Source organism: Bubalus bubalis, chromosome 22 (assembly GCF_019923935.1).
Source record: "Bubalus bubalis isolate 160015118507 breed Murrah chromosome 22, NDDB_SH_1, whole genome shotgun sequence".
Classification (NCBI taxonomy): Eukaryota; Metazoa; Chordata; class Mammalia; order Artiodactyla; family Bovidae; genus Bubalus; species Bubalus bubalis.
The window spans coordinates 9,438,481-9,459,184 of NC_059178.1; the positions used below are offsets into that span (position 1 = coordinate 9,438,481).

A 20,704-nucleotide genomic window follows, 5' to 3' on the forward strand; every position below is an offset into this window, starting at 1 on the left:
TTCTTTACCAGTAAACGACTTATTTCAATGGGCTTTTGTGATCGGACTTCTCAAACTTCAGGTCAAAAATCATTCTTCATAATTCTTATATTCTGCTTCAAAAAACACAAAGCAGGATTTTCTTAACAAACACCTATCATGTACTTCATTTCAAACTAATAAAATGTTCTCTACCTAGTGCTTATTCATTTTTTATTCATGTATGTCAACTATTCTAGAGGCTGCTGAAGTGCATTGATTTTTCTGATTTAAAATGCTTGCATGTCATAAACTCAAAACTTCTATATTCCATGCATGAAGGGATTATTCTTGATGTGGGTGGGTGATGCTGAGGTTAGCATTATAATTTACATTGTATTCACTGAACTCAGAATGCACTCTGGGAGTTATAAACGTTCATATCTCCACAGGCTGAGACCTATTTCTAAGAGCACTCAAGTTAAATTTATTCTCCGAAGATACAATGTGACAGTCGGGAATCATTCTTGATGGGGATTTGTGACAGACATAAGGAGACAGATACAATGCAGCTTGGTATCTTTGGTGCTCTTGAAAAGATGAAAGTTTCAGCACACTGAAATGATAAAATAATTACTTAATTGTCTATTAAAGGACTTCCACTTCTGATCAAAATGGGTTAACAGGGATGAGATGTACCCTTTTGCCTGGATCCATTAAAAAAAAAAAAAAAAACAATACAGGAAACAAGTTATCTTATTTTGGATATCAGGCAGATTGGGTTTCTCTCTTAGAGAAGAGAAAAAAAGTGAGCCCACTGATTCCCTCAATTTACTGCTCAGAAAAATTTCTAAGGATGCAGAAGAGAAAGGAGAAATACAGAAGGAGACCAGCGGTCTCCCTGAATTGCAGACATGGAGTTGGAAGTCTGAGATGACCAAAGCAACTGGAGCTTGTGGGCAAGAGTAGCAGAGAAATGCAGAGAAGGAGAATTCTGAACATCTACAGAGGTTGTCTCCTGTCTCCATCTGAGTACTTGGTGTATGTGTATGGGGAAATTTCCCAAGGCTTGGGAAAGAACCACCTAACAGGAGAAAGTAAAAAAATTCTTTGGTGCTCACCCAGGGCTAGGAAAAACTGGATTTCCACAAGCCAGATGGTCAATCATATAATTCATGGGATTTTGAGTAGAGTACTCAGAAGGTACTGCCTTGGTTTTAGGGTAAACTAGCCCAGGGACGGGGGAGCATGGTGGGCTGCCGTCTATGGGGTCGCACAGAGTCGGACACTACTGAAGTGACTTAGCAGCAACAGCAGCAGCAGCAGCCCTGTGTTACTATGTGTTCTTGAACCATGTTATTTAAAAGCAAGTCTCAAGAGAATCAAAGTTGTTCCAAGTAACTTAATTGCATCCTAGCATAAAACTTAAGAATATTTTAAAATATATATTTAAATATCTCCAACTTCCCATAAGATAAATGCATTATGTAAAAAGCACACAAAAACTACCAAACATGAAGGAAAGTAGAAATATACAACCATAATGAGAAGAAAAATTAAGAAATAGAGACAGACCAATGAAATAGATGAAAGAATGAGTAAAGAATTAGTATAACTATATTCCATATGTTCAAGAGGGTAGAGGAAAACTGAGCATATTAACTGAACTATGGAATACATAAAAAAAAAAAAAAAGACCATCCTGTGGAGATAAGCACTCCCAAGTGTAATATGAAAAATACAGTGGATGGGATAAGATTTAGATCAGATGAGTCACTTCAGGAAGAAACATCGTGGCTTTAAGGATATAGTAATAGAAACGGTCCAAAATAAATTAGGGTAAAAAGAATGAAAAAACAAACAAAGAATCGGTGAGCTCTGTGATACAACCTAAAACACCATAACATATATGCAATTGGAAGCACAAATTGAGAAGAGTAAGGCTGGGAGGAAAAAAACAACCAAACAAACAAAACTGTTTGAAGAAACAATGGCCAATATTTTTTCAAATTCAATGAACCCAATAAACCCATCAATGCAAGAATTTCAACAGATTCCAAGCAGAAGAAACCTAAATAAAACTACACAGAGACATAATAATGAAATTGTGTAAAATCAGTGGCAAAGAAAAAGATTTCAAAGCAACCATAAAAAAGACATATTATGTACAGAAGTACAAAGATATGAATGACTGCAGTAGTCTAATTGAAATCATAGCAATTTAGGAGACAGAAAAAAATAACATTAAAAATGCTGAAAGGAAAAATTGTTTAGAATTCCATTTCTAGTGGTAATGTATTTAAAAATCAAAGAAAAATAAAAATGTTTTAGATATACGAAAATTAAAAAAAAAACAAAACACCAGCATAATTCCATTACAAGAAATATTAAGGAAGTGCTTCAGGAAGAAAAATAACACATGAAAATCTAGATAAACACAGTTAAGATATAAAATACATTTTTAACCATTAAGGAGATTTCACTGTTGAAAGAAAAAGTAATAGCAATGTACTGTGAAGTGGTATAATATTTCAATAAGGTCAATAGAGATAAGTTGAAGATCCATACTGCAAATTCTAAAGCAATCACTAAAGAAACAAAATAGCTATAGCTAATGAGTACCCAGATAATCATGATGGTGTGATCACTCACCTAGAGCCAGACATCCTGGAATGTGAAGTCAAGTGGGCCTTAGAAAGCATCACTACAAACAAAGCTAGTGGAGGTGATGGAATTCCAGTGGAGCTATTTCAATCCTAAAAGATGATGCTGTGAAAGTGCTGCACTCAATATGCCGGCAGATTTGGAAAACTCAGCAGTGGCCACAGTACTGGAAAAGGTCAGTTTTCATTCCAATCCCAAAGAAAGGCAATGCCAAAGAATCTCATACTACCACACAATTGCACTCATCTCACACGCTAGTGGGAGAAGGCGATGGCACCCCACTCCAGTACTCTTGCCTGAAAATCCCATGGATGGAGGAGCCTGGTAGGCTGCAGTCCATGGGGTCGCTAAGAGTGAGACACGACTCAGCAACTTCACTTTCACTTTTCACTTTCATGCATTGGAGGAGGAAATGGCAACCCACTCCAGTGTTCTTGCCTGGAGAATCCCAGGGACAGCGGGGTCTGGTGGTCTGCCATCTATGGGGTCGCACAGAGTCAGACATGACTGAAGCGATTTAGCAGCAGCAGCAGCACACGCTAGTAAAGTAATGCTCAAAATTCTCCAAGCCACGCTTCAGCAATACGTGAACCATGAACTTCCAGATGTTCAAGCTGGTTTTAGAAAAGGCAGAGGAACCAGAGATCAAATTGCCAACATCTGCTGGACCATTGAAAAAGCAAGAGAGTTCCAGAAAAACATCTATTTCTGCTTTATTAACTATGCAAAGCCTTTGACTGTGTGGATCACAATAAACTGTGGAAAATTCTGAAAGCGATGGGAATACCAGACCACCTGACCTGCCTCTTGAGAAACCTATATGCAGGTCAGGAAGCAACAGTTAGACCTGGACATGGAACAACAGACTGGTTCCAAATAGGAAAAGGAGTACATCAAGGCTGTATATTGTCACCCTGCTTATTTAACTTCTATGCAGAGTACATCATGAAAAACGCTGGACTGGAAGAAGCACAAGCTGGAATCAAGATTGCCGGGAGAAATATCAATCACCTCAGATATGCAGATGACACCACCCTTATGGCAGAAAGTGTAGAGGAACTCAAAAGCCTCTTGATGAAAGTGAAAGAGGAGAGTGGAAAAGTTGGCTTAAAGCTCAACATTCAGAGAACGAAGATCATGGCATCTGGTCCCATCACTTCATGGGAAATAGATGGGGAAACAGTGGAAACAGTGTCAGACTTTATTTTTGGGGGCTCCAAAATCACTGCAGATGGTGATTGCAGCCATGAAATTAAAAGACCAGCTTACTCCTTGGAAGGAAAGTGAAAGTGAAGTCGCTCAGTTGTGTCCGACTCTTTGCGACCCTGTGGACTGTAGCCTACCAGGCTTCTCCATCCATGGGATTCTCCAAGCAAGAATACTGGAGTGGGTTACCATTTTCTTCTCCAGGGGATCTTCCCAACCCAGGGATTGAACCCAGGTCTCCCGCATTAGAGGCAGATGCTTTAACCTCTGAGCCCCAGAGAAGCCTGAAGGAAAGTTATGACCAACCTAGATAGCATATTCATAAGCAGAGACATTAATTTGCCAAAAAAGGTCCGTCTAGTCAAGGCTATGGTTTTTCCAGTGGTCATGTGTGGATGTGAGAGTTGGACTGTGAAGAAAGCTGAGCGCCAAAGAATTGATGCTTTTGAACTGTGGTGTTGGGGAAGACTCTTGAGAGTCCCTTGGACTGCAAGGAGATCCAACCAGTCCATTTTAAAGGAGATCAGTCCTGCGTATTCATTGGAAGGACAGATGCTGAAGCTGAAACTCCAGTACTTTGGCTACCTCATGCAAAGAGTTGACTCATTGGAAAAGACTCTGATGCTGGGAGGGATTAGGGGCAGGAGGAGAAGGGGACGACAGAGGATGAGATGGCTGGATGGCATCACCGACTCGATAGACATGAGTTTGGGTGAACTCCTGGAGTTGGTGATGGACAGGGAGGCCTGGCGTGCTGCAGTTCATGGGGTTGCAAAGAGTCAGACACGACTGAGCGACTGAACTGAACTGAATGAGTTCACAAAGGATGTAAGATAAATGGCTAAAAACATTGAATTCCCAAAAATGGCAAGAAAGAGAACACACAAAGACCAGATTATCAACAAATATAACAATAAAACAAAAATAGCAGGATAGTAGATATAAACTCAACCATATCAATATCCATATTAAATGGAAATGGCCCAAGCCTCTCAATTAAAAGTTAGAAATCATCATACTGGATAACCAAAGAAACAAAACCAAAATAAGACCAAACTATATTGCTGCCTATAAGAAACTCACTTTAAAGACACTAGTAATTTGAAAGTAAAATAGCAATGGAAAAATATATATCATGCTAACACACAAACAATATATAGGCTGGAGTTGTTATATTAATAGACACAAAGCATATTTCAGAGCAAAGAATATTACCACTGATAAAGAGGTATATAGCTCATCAATGCTAAAGCAGTTAATTCATCAATATGATATAACAATCCCTAAGTAATTGTGTGCCTGATAAGAGCTTCAAATTACATACAGCAGAAAATGATTTAACTAAAAGAAGGAATATTAATCCACAAGTACAAATGCTTAGTAATACAATATATTGAGACATCTGTTTCTCTCTCTTTTCTCCCCAAGTCAGCCCTGAATCTGGTTCACAACATAACAACTCTCAGATCTCTGGGACTCATATCTAAAGCTACAATTAGTATTTCCTCAGAACTTTTAGAACTGTGTCCTATCTCACTAGATCATATTATTCTGTTATTGAATTAAAGAGATTTAACTTTGCCAGAATACCTTAGGAAGTATACGTTATACAAAACAGAACTTCCCTGAAGTAACTTCTAGTGCAAGTCCTGAAAGTGAAAGTGAAATCGCTCAGTCGTGTCCGACTCTTTGCGACCCCATGGACTGTAGCCTACCAGGTTCCTCCCTCCATGGGATTCTCCAGGCAGGAATACTGGAGTGGGTTGCCATTTCCTTCTCCAGGAAATCTTCCCGACCCAGGGATCAAACCCAGGTCTCCTGCATTGAAGGCAGACACTTTAACCTCTGAGCCACCAGGTAAGCCCTAGTGCAAGTCCTAATCATGCTCAAGATTGATCCCAGCTTTCTTTTTCCATGCTAAGCAGGCTGATTTTTGCTGTTCTTGATAATGTTTATCCAAGTGTGTTAATGTATTCAACCTTATCAAAAGATTATCTTCAACTTTTCTTGTTTTCTTTAGTTCTTTTGCTATCTTTCATTATTTATAAAATTGGGATGATACTTGATACTAAAATAATGCGGATGCTGAAGGAATAGATTGGTATTTGTAAAGTCCTTGGAAAAAATGTGCTGAGTACTTGTCTAGAAACACCAACTGACATGGAAAGCTAAGGAGAGATCTAGACTGTTCTAAACCAAATAAAATATTTTCTAGAAAAACAGAGAAGGTAGAGGAAAATTTTTTTATTGAATTCTTGAGTTTAATGCTGGTGGAATGAGTGAATCCTATAATCCTTTATATACATATATATATAGTCATTACTCTATTGAGAAGACTTTTTCCTCTCTTGTTTTATAATAGTATTCATCTATTGTAATACATTCCAAATAGCCTTAGAAAACTCACCAGCTATATGACAGTGTATCTGCTTTGGACTTCAGGGAGTAAAAAGTGAGAAGAGTTACAAACAGAATGATATGTATTATTAATAAATCACCCTGAGGCTGCCCTTAAACTTTCCTAGAAAATGCCTGTAGGTTTAGAAGGCAGTAACTGCAAAAAAAAAAAAAAAAAAAAAAGAAAGAAAGAAAAGAAAAAAAAAACACATAAAAAAATAAAATCCATTCTTAATCCAGAGTAATGATCTCATAAAATGATCTTTTCTCTCCTCACTCCTCTCTGGGAAGCAGGGTTCATGCTGAATGAATCTAACTCTCCCACTCAAAATTTTCTAATCAGCATTCCATTATAGCTGAATCCAGGAGTTCACACTTTTGTCTTTCACACTGAATTGAATGTCAGTCACTATGTTGTTCAGTATGAACAGTATGGAAAGGCAAAAAGATAGGACATTGAAAGATGAACTCCCCAGGTTGGTAGGTGCCCAATATGCTACTGGAGATACTGGAGAAATAACTCCAGAAAGAATGAAGAGATGAAGCCAAAGTAAAAACAACACCCAGCTGTGGATATGACTGGTAATGGAAGTCGAGTCTAATGCTGTAAAGAGCAATATTGTATAGGAACCTGGAATGTTCAGTCCATGAATGAAGGCAAAGTGGAAGCAGTCAAACTGGAGATGGCAGAGTGATTGTCAACATTTTAGGAATCAGTGAACTAAAATGGACTGGAATGGGTGAATTTAACTCAGATGACCATTATATCTACTACTGTGGGCAAGAATCCCTTAGAAGAAATGGAGTAGCCATCATAGTCAATAAGAGTCCTGAAATGTAGTACTTGGATGCAATCTCAAAACCGACAGAATGATCTCTGTTCACTTCCAAGGAAAACCATTCAATATCATGGTAATCCAAGTCTATGCCTTGACCAGTAATGCTAAAGAAGCTGAAGTTGAACAGTTTTATGAAGACCTACAAGACCTTCTAGAACTAACACCAAAAAAAGATGTCCTTTTCATTATAGGGGACTGGAATGCAAAAGTAGGAAGTCAAGAAACACCTGGAGTAACAGGCAAATTTGGCCTTGGAGTACAGAATGAAGCAGGGCAAAGGCTAATAGAGTTTTGCCAAGAGAATGCACTGGTCACAGCAAATACCCTCTTCCAACAACACAAGAGAAGACTCTACACATGGACATCACCAGATGTTCAATACAGAAATCAGACTGATTATATTCTTTTCAGCCAAAGATAAGCTCTATACAGTCAGCAAAAACAAGACTGGGAGCTGACTGTGGCTCAGATCATGAACTCTTTATTGCCAAATTCAGACATAAATTGAAGAAAGTAGGGAAAACCACTAGACCATTCAGGTATGACCTAAATCATATACCTTATCATTATACAGTGGAAGTGACAAATAGATTCAAGGGATTAGATCTGATAGCGTGTCTGAAGAACTATGGACGGAAGTTCGTGACATTGTACAGGAGACAGTTATCAAGACCATCTCCAAGAAAAAGAAATGCAAAAAAGCAAAATGGTTGTCTGAGGAGGCCTTACAAATAGCTGTGAAAAGAAGAGAAATGAAAAGCAAAGGAGAAAAGGAAAGATATACCCATTTGATTGCAGAGTTCCAAAGAATAGCAAGGAGAGATAAGAAAGCCTTCCTCAGTGATCAGTGCAAAGAAATAGAGGAAAACAATAGAATGGGAAAGACCAGAGATCTCTTCAAGAAAATTAGAGATACCAAGGGAATATTTCATGCAACGATGGGCACAATAAAGGACAGAAATGGAATGGACCTAACAGAAGCAGAAGATATCAGGAAGAGGTGGCAAGAATACACAGAAGAACTGTACAAAAAAGATCTTCACGACCCAGATAATCATGATGGTGTGTGATCACTCACCTAGAACCAGAAATCCTGGAATGCGAAGTCAAGTGGACCTTAGGAAGCATCACCACAAACAAAGCTAGTGGAGATGATGGAATTCCACTTGAGCTATTTCAAACCCTAAAAGATGATGCTCTGAAAGTGCTGCACTCAATATGCCAGCAAATTTGGAAAACTCAGCAGTGGCCATAGGACTGGAAAAGGTCAGTTTTCATTCCTATCCCAAAGAAAGGCAGTGCCAAAGAATGCTCAAACTACCACACAATTGCACCCATCTTACACGCAAGCAAAGTAATTCTCAAATTTCTCTAAGCCAGGGTCAACAGTACATGAACCGTGAACTTCCAGATTTTTTCAAGCTGGATTAGAAAAGACAGAGAAATCAGAGATCAAATCACCAACATTTGTTGGATCATCGAAAAAGTGAGAGAGTTCAAAAAAAACATCTACTCCTGCTTGATGACTATGCCAAAGCCTTTGACTGTGTGGATCACAACAAACTGTGGAAAATTCTTAAAGAAATGGGAATACCAGACCCCCTGACCTGCCTCCTGAGAAATCTGTATGCAGGTGAAGAAGCAAGAGTTAGAACTGGACATGGAACAACAGACTGGTTCCAAATCGGGATAGAAGTGTGTCAAGACTGTATATTGTCACCCTGATTATTTAACTTATATGCAAAGTACATGAAGTGAAATGCTGGGCTGGATGAAACATAAGCTGGAATCAACATTACTGGGAGAAATATCAATAACCTCAGATATGCAGATGATACCACCCTTATGGCAGAAAGTGAAAAACCTAAGAGCCTCTTGATGAAAGTGAAAGAGGAGAGTGAAAAAGTTGGCTTAAAGCTCAACATTCAGAAAACTAAGATCACGACATCCGGTTCCAGCACTTCATGGCAAATAGATGGGGAAACAGTGGAAACAGTGACTGACTTTATTTGTCTGGGCTCCAAAATCACTGCAGATGGTGACTGCAGCCATGAAATTAAAAGACGCTTACTCCTTGGAAGGAAAGTTATGACCAACCTAGACAGCATATTGAAAAGCAGAGACATTACTTTGTCAACAAAGGTCCATCTAGTCAAGGCTTTGGTTTTTCCAGTGGTCATATATGCTTTTTTTTTTTTTAATTTAAATTTATTTATTTTAATTGGAGGCTAATTACTTTACAATATTGTATTGGTTTTGCCATACATCAACATGAATCCGCCACAGGTGTACACATGTTCCCCATCGGGGAGGGAGGTGGCAGTGGTCATATATGGATATGAGAGTTGGACTATAAAGAAAGCTGAGCACAGAAGAATTGATGCTTTTTAACTGTGGTTTTGGAGAAGACTCTTGAGAGTCCCTTGGACTGTAAGGAGATCCTACCAATCCATCCTAAAGGAGATCAGTCCTGGGTGTTCATTGGAAGGACTGATTTGAAGCTTAAACTCCAATACTTTGGCCACCTGATGCGAAGAGCTGACTCATTTGAAAAGACCCTGATGCTGGGAAAGATTAAGGGCAGGAGGAGAAGGGGACGACAGAGGATGAGATGGTTGGATGGCATCACCGACTCAATGGACATGGGTCTGGGGGCACTCCGGGAGTTGCTGACGGACAGGGAGGCCTGGCATGCTGCGGTTCATGGGGTCACAAAGAGTGGGACATGACTGAGCGACTGAACTTAACTGATAACTGATATGTATTAATATTATATATTTATATATATGTATATATGTGAATAATTGAATCACTTTGCTCTACACTGGAAACTAATGCATTTTAAAAATTACCTATACTTGAATAAAAATTGGTTAAAAACTAAAAAAATAAAGCAAATGTAAAAAGTGAGATCAGAGTATATTTTCTAATCATGATAAAAATAATCAGTAATAATAACTATCTAGGAAAACACAAAATTGGAAAAATAAGCAACACAATAAGTCACAGAGCAAAAAGAAATCAAGGAAAATTCCGAAAATATTTTAAATTAAATGATAATAAATATATACATGTAAAAAATTGTGAAATGCAAGGAAAGTGGTGCTTAGGGAAGTACCAATAGATTTAAATCTCTACATTATGAGATTTCACTTTAAGAAATTGCAAATAAAAGTGCAAATTATGACTGAAATTAGTATAAGAACATAGTCAAGATAAGAGCAAATATGAAAGAAAAAATAGATAATAGAAACAATTAGTAATATTAAAGTCTCTTTCTTTGACAAGATCAACAAAACTGACAAACCCCTACCTAGAGTGATCACAAATAAGAGAACATAAATCATACGTATCAAAAATGTAAATATAGCTATTCCATAGATAACCCCAGATAGTAAGAGAATATCATGAATGAGCAACTCTAGGCCAATAAATGTGGCAAAATAAAATAGATGAATTTCATGAAAAAATTTACTTGCCAAAATCAATACAAGAAAGAATTCAAAAAATAAAAATACCTGTATATGCTAAAGAAATTTAATTCATTTCAAAATCCTTCCCTAAAAGGAAATCTCAGATATAGGTGGTTTGTTAGTGAATTTTGTCAAATATTCAAGGAATAAGAAATAACAATCTTACACAAATTTTTCAGCTACAGAAAGAGCAATAATTCACATAATTTTATAAGTGGTATAAGCTTAGTTTAAAAAAAAAAACCTGGTAAGTCACTAAATGAAAAGAAACTCATGGACATGTATACTTTATGAATATAGGCAAAAAAAGAAAACAACATTAAATCCTACAACATAAGAATGGGTATTTACTTTTCAAAAATCAATCAATATGATTAACAATATTAAAAATGATTACAAGAGGGAAAGTATAGGACCATCTCAAAAGAGAAAATTATTTTGTGAAAATTTAACAAATATTCATGGCAACACGTATAAAGCTAGGAATAGTAAGTGAAAGTGAGTGAAAGTGATGTCGCTCAGTCGTGTTGGACTCTTTGCGACCCCATGGACTGTAGCCTACCAGGCTCCTCCGTCCATGGGACTTTCCAGGCAAGAGTACTGGAGTGGGGTGCCATTTCCTTCTCCAGGACATCTTCCTGACCCAGGGATTGAACCCAGGTCTCCCCGGAATAGTAAAAACTACCTCCATGTGATAACAGACGTCTGTGAAGAACCTACAACTAACATTTTTATTGGATTGCATCCTGCAGGCCTGCAAGTCCTGTACCTGCCCAACTTCAAGACTGAAGGGCCCAGAGTCAGCAACAGAGACAGCCATGGCTTAATGGATGAAGGGATAGGGGAGCTTCAGGTCTGAAGCAAGATCCTGGAACAACACCCCACTCCTTGGCTGCTGATGACTGGCAGGACATTGCTGGGGGGTTGGGGGGCCGGCAGGGGAAGAATATCAGTTTTAGGGAAGTTGAGTCACCTGGACTCATTAGTTACCAAGGAAACCAGTAGAGGGGTGTGCCCCTTTGATAAGATCAATCACCAGCTGGGGCCTGGGCCAAGTGCACAGGAAGGTTGGTAGTGAGTGTAGGTTTAGTAAGAGTTAGTCAAGCAGTCCTGCCTGACTCTTTGCGACCCAATGGACTGCAGCCCACCAGGCTCCTCTGTCCATGAGATTTTCCAGGCAAGGATACTGGAATGGGTTGCCATTTACTTCTCCAGGGGATCTTCCCAACCCAGGGATCGAACCTGGGTCTCCTGCACTGCAGGCAGATTCTTTACTGACTGAGCTATAAGGGAAGCTGGAAATGGCAAGAGAACTTTCTTTACTTGAGGATGTGCTGTTAGTTTTTGAAGCACAGGACATGAACATAGAATGGTACACAAAGGTTGCATCAGTCATTCAGAAATCAATTTGTTTGCAGCAAACAGTCGGAAAATAAATTTAAAGATACATATATATCTTTATCTTATAAATCTATCTATATATCTTTAAAGGCATCTTAGCACACATACATGCACATGTATCTTTAAATTTATTTTCCAGTTGTTGGCTGCAAACAGATCTTTTTTTTTTTTGTACATTAACCTTGATGTCCTAAGACCTGTTAAATTCAACTGTTTGTTCTACTATTAATAGTTCTGTAGATCCTCTGAGATTTTCCATTTACAAGAGCATATCATATGCAAATAGAAATAGTTTTATACTTATTTTCTGATCTTCATGCCTTTTACAGTAAGTCACCTACATATGAGTGAATTCTGTTCTGAGAGCACGTTTGTAATTCCAATTTGCCAGTTTGTTTGCTATGTATATATATATACACACACACACACACAAACTGCTCAGTTGCTTCAGTTGTATCCGACTCTTTGTGACACTGTGGACTACAGCCCACTAGGCTCCTCTGTCCATGGAATTGTCCAGGCAAGAATACCGGAATGGGTTGCCGTGCCCTCCTCCAGGGGATCTTTCCCACTCAGGGATGGAATCTGCGTCTCCTGGATGCAGGTGGATTCTTTACCACTGAGCCACTGGGGAACCCTATAAATGTGTGGGTGTATATACACACCCACACATATTTATATATGTTTTAGAACGTAATCTAACAAAAATATTCAAGACAACAAAACAACTACACTAAAACTAAAAAACACTGCTGAGAGATATTAAAGAAGAAATTTAAAACTACACAGTATATTGTATGTGAATTAAAATTCAATAAAGCTCTTTTAAGAACTCAATAAATTGTATACTTTATATATTATTCTATATATATTCTAGTTCATTATCTAGAAAAATAGTGCCACAAAGGTAAAAAGGTGGGAGGTGGGAAGGAGGCTGAAGAGGGAGGGGACATAGATTTACCTATGGCTGATTTATGTTGATGTATGGCAGAAACCAATGCAATATTGTAAAACAATTATCCTTCAACTAAAGATAAAATTTTTAAAAAATTATAAAAAAAGATAAAGTGATTGATGGATAAATTGATCAATAGATTTTTAGACAATAAATATTAAGTTCTTTTCAAAAGGAACAGAATTTTAAATTAACTTTGCTAAACATTAAAACTCCAACATATTGGCCAGCTGATACAAAGAACTGACTCATTGGAAAAGACCCTGATGCTGGGAAAGATTGAAGGCGGGAAGAGAAGGGGATGACAGAGGATGAGATGGTTGGATGGCATCACTGACTCAATGGACATGAGCTTGAGTAAGCTCCGGGAGTTGGTGATGGACAGGGAAGCCTGGCGTGCTGCAGTCCATGGGGTCGAAGAGAGTCAGACATGACTGAGTGACTGAACTGAAACACTGCTATAATTCAGATATCATGGATGTATACCATGCTTTTATACCAAAGTTGACCTTAGGACTTTTGAACTAAAAAGGAGGAAGATTTCAAAGGATTACTTATAATAAACACTGGTTAATGAAGCTCTACGCCTGCACTAGGCAAGCTGTGTTTTGTTTTGTTTTAAATCAGGCAACATTAGATATTTTTCAAAATGGTCATGTACTTCTAGCCCTAATGCAGGTCATAGTGCCTGGTGTCTAAATAGTGAGTTACCATACCTGATAAACAAAACACTATTTGGAAGTTCTGGTCTCTCACCAAAGAAAAGAGGAGGTTTATTGGTCAGTTACAAACCACATAGCTTTTTACAGTCTAAAATACAATCATGATATCAATACTTGATATCAAGTTATGGCTGACCCTATGTTTAAATGGGTTGGAATTTTCCTTAATTCATTTTTAATTGTAAAACTGTCACGCTGTTCTGCTGCTGTTTGGTCTCTAAGTCATGTCCAACTCTTTGCAGATCCCATGGACTGCAGCTCACCAGGCTCCTCTGTCCGTGGAATTCTCCAGGCAAGAATACTGGAGTGGGTTGTCATTTTCTTCTCCAGGGGATCTTCCCAATGCAGGGACTGAACCCGTGTCTCCTGCTTGGCAGGCAGATTCTTTACCACTGAGCCACCTGGGAAGCCTCATATAAAATGTCTCAATTAAAAGCTTTAAAATTGCATTTTAAATACCTTTTTAAAAAATACTATAAAACTGATATGCTGATTTTAATATTTAATAGAATAAATAAAACATTAATGGTTTCTTTGTAGAGTTCAAATGTTGACTCGAATGAATCTTTTATCTTTATAAAAATTAGAACTTCAGCTATGTTTAACATATATTTTGGCCAAGTGATGGAAATTCATATTAAAAGAATACCAGTTTATTTGTATAACCATGGAGATAGTGGAACAATAATGATAAAACAACTGTTTTACATTTTATGTTAAGACATGAAAGTGTTAGTCACTCAGTTGTATCCAACTCTGCAACCCCATGGGCTGAGCCCACAGGCTCCTCTAGCCATGGGATTCTCCAGGCAAGAATACTGGAGTGGGTTGCCATTCCCTTCTCCCAGGGGTTCTTCTCAACCCAGGGATCGAACCCAGGTCTCCTGCCCTGCAGGTGAATCCTTTACCATCTGAGCCACCAGGGAAACCCTATGTTTTGACATGGTACTATGTTTAAAGTTTCAACAGAATTTAAATACATATGTTTGTGGCAGCGGGTGGAGGGGGGATGGAGGGAGTGGCTGTATGTGTGTAATTTCTCTTTTCAGATAAGTTTTACCGTGCATACTCATGCTTATCTATCACTGAGACAGGTTCATATTCCATTTTTACCTTTATCAGTTTTCCTAGCTCTTTAAAACATATCTTACAATGGAAAAATCTCTTCTTTAAGCTTTTGGAAAGATTTGCCACAGTATTATGGAGAAGGCAACGGCACCCCACTCCAGTACTCCTGCCTGGAAAATCCAATGGACGGAGGAGCCTGGTGGGCTGCAGTCCATGGGGTCATGAAGAGTCGGACACGACTGAACGACTTCACTTTCACTTTTCACTTTCATGCATTGGAGAAGGAAATGGCAACCCACTCCAGTGTTCTTGCCTGGAGAATCCCAGGGACGGGGGAGCCTGGTGGTCTGCCGTCTATGGGGTCGCAAAGAGTCGGATACGACTGAGGTGACTTAGCAGCAGCAGCAGCCACAGTATTAATCTCTCAAATGCCTCAACTTTACTAGACTTGGAAACTCATGGGCGAGTCTCCTTGTAATAAGAAGCACCATTATCAAAAGCACATGGTGAAACAATGCAGTTTTCCTTCATGACTTCTCTGTGAGTTGGCATCCTGACCTCATTGCTCGAGAGCCTGTGTACTGCCATGGGTCTCTCTCCCTCCGGTGCATGGAATCAAGATGAACTGTCAGAGATGGTGTGGTATACTGTATAATGGACAAATCAGAGTCCCCTGACATAGGTTTGAAGGCCATAAAATATGAATTTTGTGATTGCCTCTGCATTCAAACTCAGGGACTGACGGAGGGAATATTATTTCCAAATGCCAAGCTAACTAAAATTGTGCAGATTTGCAGAAGGTGCTCCTCTTATTAGTGTTTGAAGCAATTACTGAGAGAATGGGTCAGTGCAGATTTCCTCCAGCACTGACAAAACCTTTCCTTGCTACTGCATTTTAGCTATTCAAATTCAAATCAGGCTTCTCATCACAAATGCTCTGTTTCTGAGAGACATTGCAAATAAGTAGCAATCCAATCAGGTTGCCTTTTCACTGAGAAGGTCACTGTACTTCAGTGCAAATAATATCATGTTACATCAACAGGTAGAATCAACTTGCCTTCTGCTTTATGACAGCTGTTTAACTTCCTGGCACCCTACATATGACACACATTCATTTTATTTCCCTCTGCTAATGATATAATCTCATTGCATTATGGAAAATTGATATAAAATGAATATGAAAACTTTATACCTGTTAACTCTCTCTGAATAAACAAATTTTCAATGAGTTCAGAAACATCACCTTAGAATTATTATGTTCAGTAAAATGAGGTAAAACACAGTAAAAGAACTTGAACTGAAAGGGACCAGGAAGATATGTGGAGAGGAGTTTGATTGCTCTGAGTTACTGGCTTGATTGAAAATTCTTTTCTAAAAAATCTTGTTGTCATGAGAGCCACCAAGTTTTGTCTATAAATACTACTGGGAGAAAAGATAATGTGACTGTATAATTCAAAATTTAAGAAAAATCAACAGTAACTTTCTAGTGAGAAAAATAATATGCTGACTCTTTTTGTAAGAATTGTTAAGATTAGAAGTCTCCATTGACAGAGGAAAAAAGAAAAAAAAAAATGTTCCAATGCACTGTATTCTTATGACACAGGAGGTCACCCACTGCTCTGTATCTGTCTAGATAAAATTCCCTAACTCAAAGTCCAGACAAAAAATGCATGTATGTGTACAGAAGGCTACATGAGTAGACTGATAGATAGAAAAAGAGTTATGGATATCTGTAATAAACTGTCATCAAATTCCAAAGAGCAATTTTCCAAAAGAGAAAACAATTAAATATAAATCATTTTTTTTCCTTATGAGAAGAAAATTCACAGCTACTTACCTAACCTCTCAATGGAATAGTAGCGCTGCTTACTGTCCACACGTACTGTCTCAGCGTAAGGGCTCCCGACACCATATCCAATGATGTAACCTCGCACCACAATGTTTGGGTTCAAGGGAGGGGTCCAACTCATGATGATGCAGTTGGTCTGGGGCCTCACATGAAGAGAGCTTGGCTGGTCAGGAACTTGAGACTCTAGAATTCAAAAGGAGGACCATCAGCATCTTTCATATTAGAACACAGAGCACGGTAAAACGTACCACTTAAACAAAGCTTAACATCATGTTCCACAGACCCTCAAATGGTGCATCACTTCTTGCCCAAGTTCTTCCTGGTATCAGCCTTTGATGTGATTTCCACGTTTGATTTGACTTTCACAGAATTTAAGCACAAGAAGATACTGAATTCCCTCCAGAGGCACTGTAGCATCACATATCTTTATTCTAACAGATTTTTTTTTCCCCTTAAGCTTCTTTTTTCTCATATATTTCTCCTAAGTCATGTCTGACTGTTTGCAACCCCACGGTCTGCAGCACAACAGGCTCCTCTGTCCTTTAATATCTCGCAGAGTTAAATCAAGCTCATGTCCATTGAATCATGATGCTCTCTAACCATCTCAGCCTCTGCCGCCCCCTTCTCTTTCCTTCAGTCTTTCCCAGCATCGGGGTCTTTTCCAATGTGTTGGCTCTTCACATCAGGTAGCCAAAGCACAGCAGCTTCAGCTTCAGCATCAGTCCTTCCAATGAATATTCAGGGTTCATTTCCTTTAGAACTGATTGGTTTGATCTCCTTGCAGTCCAAGGGTCTCATGAGTCTTCTCCAGCATCATAATTTACAAGCATCAAATCTTCAGTGCTAAGCCATCTTTATGGTCCAACTCTCACATCTGTACATGACTGCTGAAAAAAACCATAGCTTTGACTATACATAGCTTTGTTGGTAAAGTGATATCTCTGCTTTTGAATATGCTGTCTAGGTTTGTCATAGCTTTCCTTCCAAGGAGCCAGCATCTTTTAGTTTCATGTCTAAAATTAATTTCATTGGAGGAGGAAACGGCTAACCACTGCAGTACTCCTGCAGTGAGAAATCATGAACAGGATGATAAGGCAAAATATTTCTCATTAGGTATCATTAATAAGGGGTAAAATTAAGGCTCAAAAGAATGCTCAAATTACCACACAATTGCACTCATCTCACACGCTAGTAAAGTAATGCTCAAAATTCTCCAAGCCAGGCTTCAGCAATACGTGAATCGTGAACTTCCAGATGTTCAAGCTGCTTTTAGAAAAGGCAGAGGAACCAGAGATCAAATTCCCAACATCCGCTGGATCATCAAAAAAGCAAGAGAGTTCCAGAAAAACATGTAATTCTGCTTTATTGATTATACTAAACCTTTTGACTAGGTGGATCACAATAAACTGTGGAAAATTCTGAAAGAGATGGGAATACCAGACCACCTGACCTGCCTCTTGAGAAACCTGTATGCAGGTCAGGAAGCAACAGTTAGACCTGGACATGGAACAACAGACTGGTTCCAAATAGGAAAAGGAGTACATCAAGGCTGTATATTGTCACCCTGCTTATTTAACTTATATGCAGAGTACATCATGAGAAACGCTGGGCTGGAAGAAGCACAAGCTGGAATCAAGACTGCTGGGAGAAATATCAATCACCTCAGATATGCAGATGACACCACCCTTATGGCAGAAAGTGAAGAGGAACTCAAAAGCCTCTTGATGAAAGTGAAAGAGGAGAGTGGAAAAGTTGGCTTAAAGCTCAACATTCAGAAAACGAAGATCATGGCATCTGGTCCCATCACTTCATGGGAAATAGATGGGGAAACAGTGGAAACAGTGTCAGACTTTATTTTGCGGGGCTCCAAAATCACTGCAGATGGTGACTGCAGCCATGAAATTAAAAGACGCTTACTCCTTGGAAGGAAAGTTATGACCAACCTAGACAGCATATTGAAAAGCAGAGACATTACTTTGCCAACAAAGGTCCGTCTACTCAAGGCTGGTTTTTCCTGTGGTCATGTATGGATGTGAGAGTTGGACTGTGAAGAAAGCTGAGTGTCAAAGAATTGATGCTTTTGAACTGTGGTGTTGGAGAAGACTCTTGAGAGTCCCTTGGACTTCAAGGAGAACCAACCAGTCCATTCTAAAGGAGATCAGTCATGGTGTTCACTGGAAGGACTGATGCTAAAGTTGAAACTCCAATACTTTGGCCACCTCATGTGAAGAGTTGACTCATTGGAAAAGACTCTGATGCTGGGAGGGATTGGGGCAGGAGGAGAAGGGGACAACAGAGGAGGAGATGGCTGGAAGGCTTCACCGACTCAATGAACATGAGTTTGAGTGAACTCCAGGAGTTGATGATGGACAAGGAGGCCTGGCATACTGCAATTCATGGGGTCGCAAAGAGTTGGGCACGACTGATCGACTGAAATGAACTGAAAATCAAGGCAGATGTAAGAATAATAGAAAGGGAAATGAAATGTCAAAAACTGTCTTGCCTAAGGATTATTTACTCTGATTTAACTAGAGATGAAAATAAATGTAGCAGTCCTTTCCTGAGAAATTGTCAGGATAAACAATTTAGGGCCATGATTTGCTCAGCATGAATGGGACTGTACTTGACCCATGGTTTATTGCATCTGTTAAAACTGTATTTATTATTAAAGAAATGAGACAGTGGTTTGGATTAAAGCCACACAGACTCTGGAGTGTGCACGTCTGGTTTAATACTAGGCTGTGCCATTTACTAGCTGTGTGTCCTTCTCAAATTATCTTCTCTGTGTTTACCTATGAATTAAACTGACATTACAAATACTGATTGAATCCAAGCTTGGGCTCTGGAAGTAATCGAGAGAACCATTCAAATTTGTGTTGGATACTCATGAGATATGAAGTCTTAAAACCTGATTTATCCTCTCTAAGTCAAAGTTTCCTCATGTGCAGAATGAAGGTAAAGATAGTAAGGGTCTCATATGGTGGGGAAAAGAGTTAATGAAATAAAGTACTGAAACACTCCAGTCTTGAATAGAACCAACTGATGTTAGCTACTAGAGAGAAAATGCACTTGCTATCCTGATATAAAAATTTTCAGAGACTGTGTGTTGCAAATTAAGAAATTGACATTCTGATTTTTATATCACCATGCTCCCTATGATCCTATCTCTAAAGAAATGAGGTATTTTCTGGACACTGATCATAATTCTAATAAATACTACTAAATTAGAGTTCCAGAAAAACATCTATTTCTGCTTTATTGACTATGCCAAAGCCTTTGACTGTGTGGATCACAATAAACTGTGGAAAATTCTGCAAGAGATGGGAATACCAGACCACCTGACCTGCCTCTTAAGAAATCTGTATGCAGGTCAGGAAGCAACAGTTAGACCTGGACATGGAACAACAGACTGGTTCCAAATAGGAAAAGGAGTACGTCAAGGCTGTATATTGTCACCCTGCTTATTTAACGTATATGCAGAGTCCATCATGAGAAACGCTGGACTGGAAGAAACACAAGCTGGAATCAAGATTGTCAGGAGAAATATTGATCACCTCAGATATGCAGATGACACCCTTATGGCAGAAAGTGAAGAGAACTAAAAACCCTCTTGATGAAAGTGAAAGTGGAGAGTGAAAAAGTTGGCTTAAAGCTCAACATTCAGAAAACAAAGATCATGGCATCCGGTCCCATCACTTCATAGGAAATAGATGGGGAAACAGTGTCAGACTTTATTTTTTGGGGCTCCAAAATCACTGCAGATGTTGATTGCAGCCATGAAATTAAAAGATGCTTATTCCTTGGAAGGAAGGTTATGACCAACCTAGACAGCATATTCAAAAGCAGAGACATTACTTTGCCAACAAAGTTCTGTCTAGTCAAGGCTATGGTTTTTCCTGTGGTCATGTATGGATGTGAGAGTTGGACTGTGAAGAAGGCTGAGCACTGAAGAATTGATGGTTTTGAACTGTGGTGTTGGAGAAGACTCTTGAGAGTCCCTTGGACTGCAAGGAGATCCAACCAGTCCATTCTGAAGGAGATTAGCCCTGGGATTTCTTTGGAAGGAATGATGCTAAAGCTAAAACTCCAGTACTTTGGCCACCACAGGGAAGCGTTCACTCATTGGAAAAGACTGATGCTGGGAGGGATTGGGGGCAGGAGGAGAAGGGGAC

General features: G+C 39.0%; 1 protein-coding gene across 10 annotated transcripts in view; it reads right to left on the reverse strand.

The window, feature by feature from the left end:
* DCC (DCC netrin 1 receptor) overlaps nt 1-20,704 on the reverse strand; it is a 1,367,203-nt gene that overhangs the window by 202,259 nt on the left and 1,144,240 nt on the right. For all 10 annotated transcript variants that reach the window (XM_044934810.2, XM_044934809.2, XM_044934814.2 and 7 more), the window contains one exon: nt 16,521-16,715. In XM_044934810.2, the coding sequence (XP_044790745.1) occupies nt 16,521-16,715 (195 nt within the window). The remainder of the gene's footprint in view (nt 1-16,520; nt 16,716-20,704) is intronic.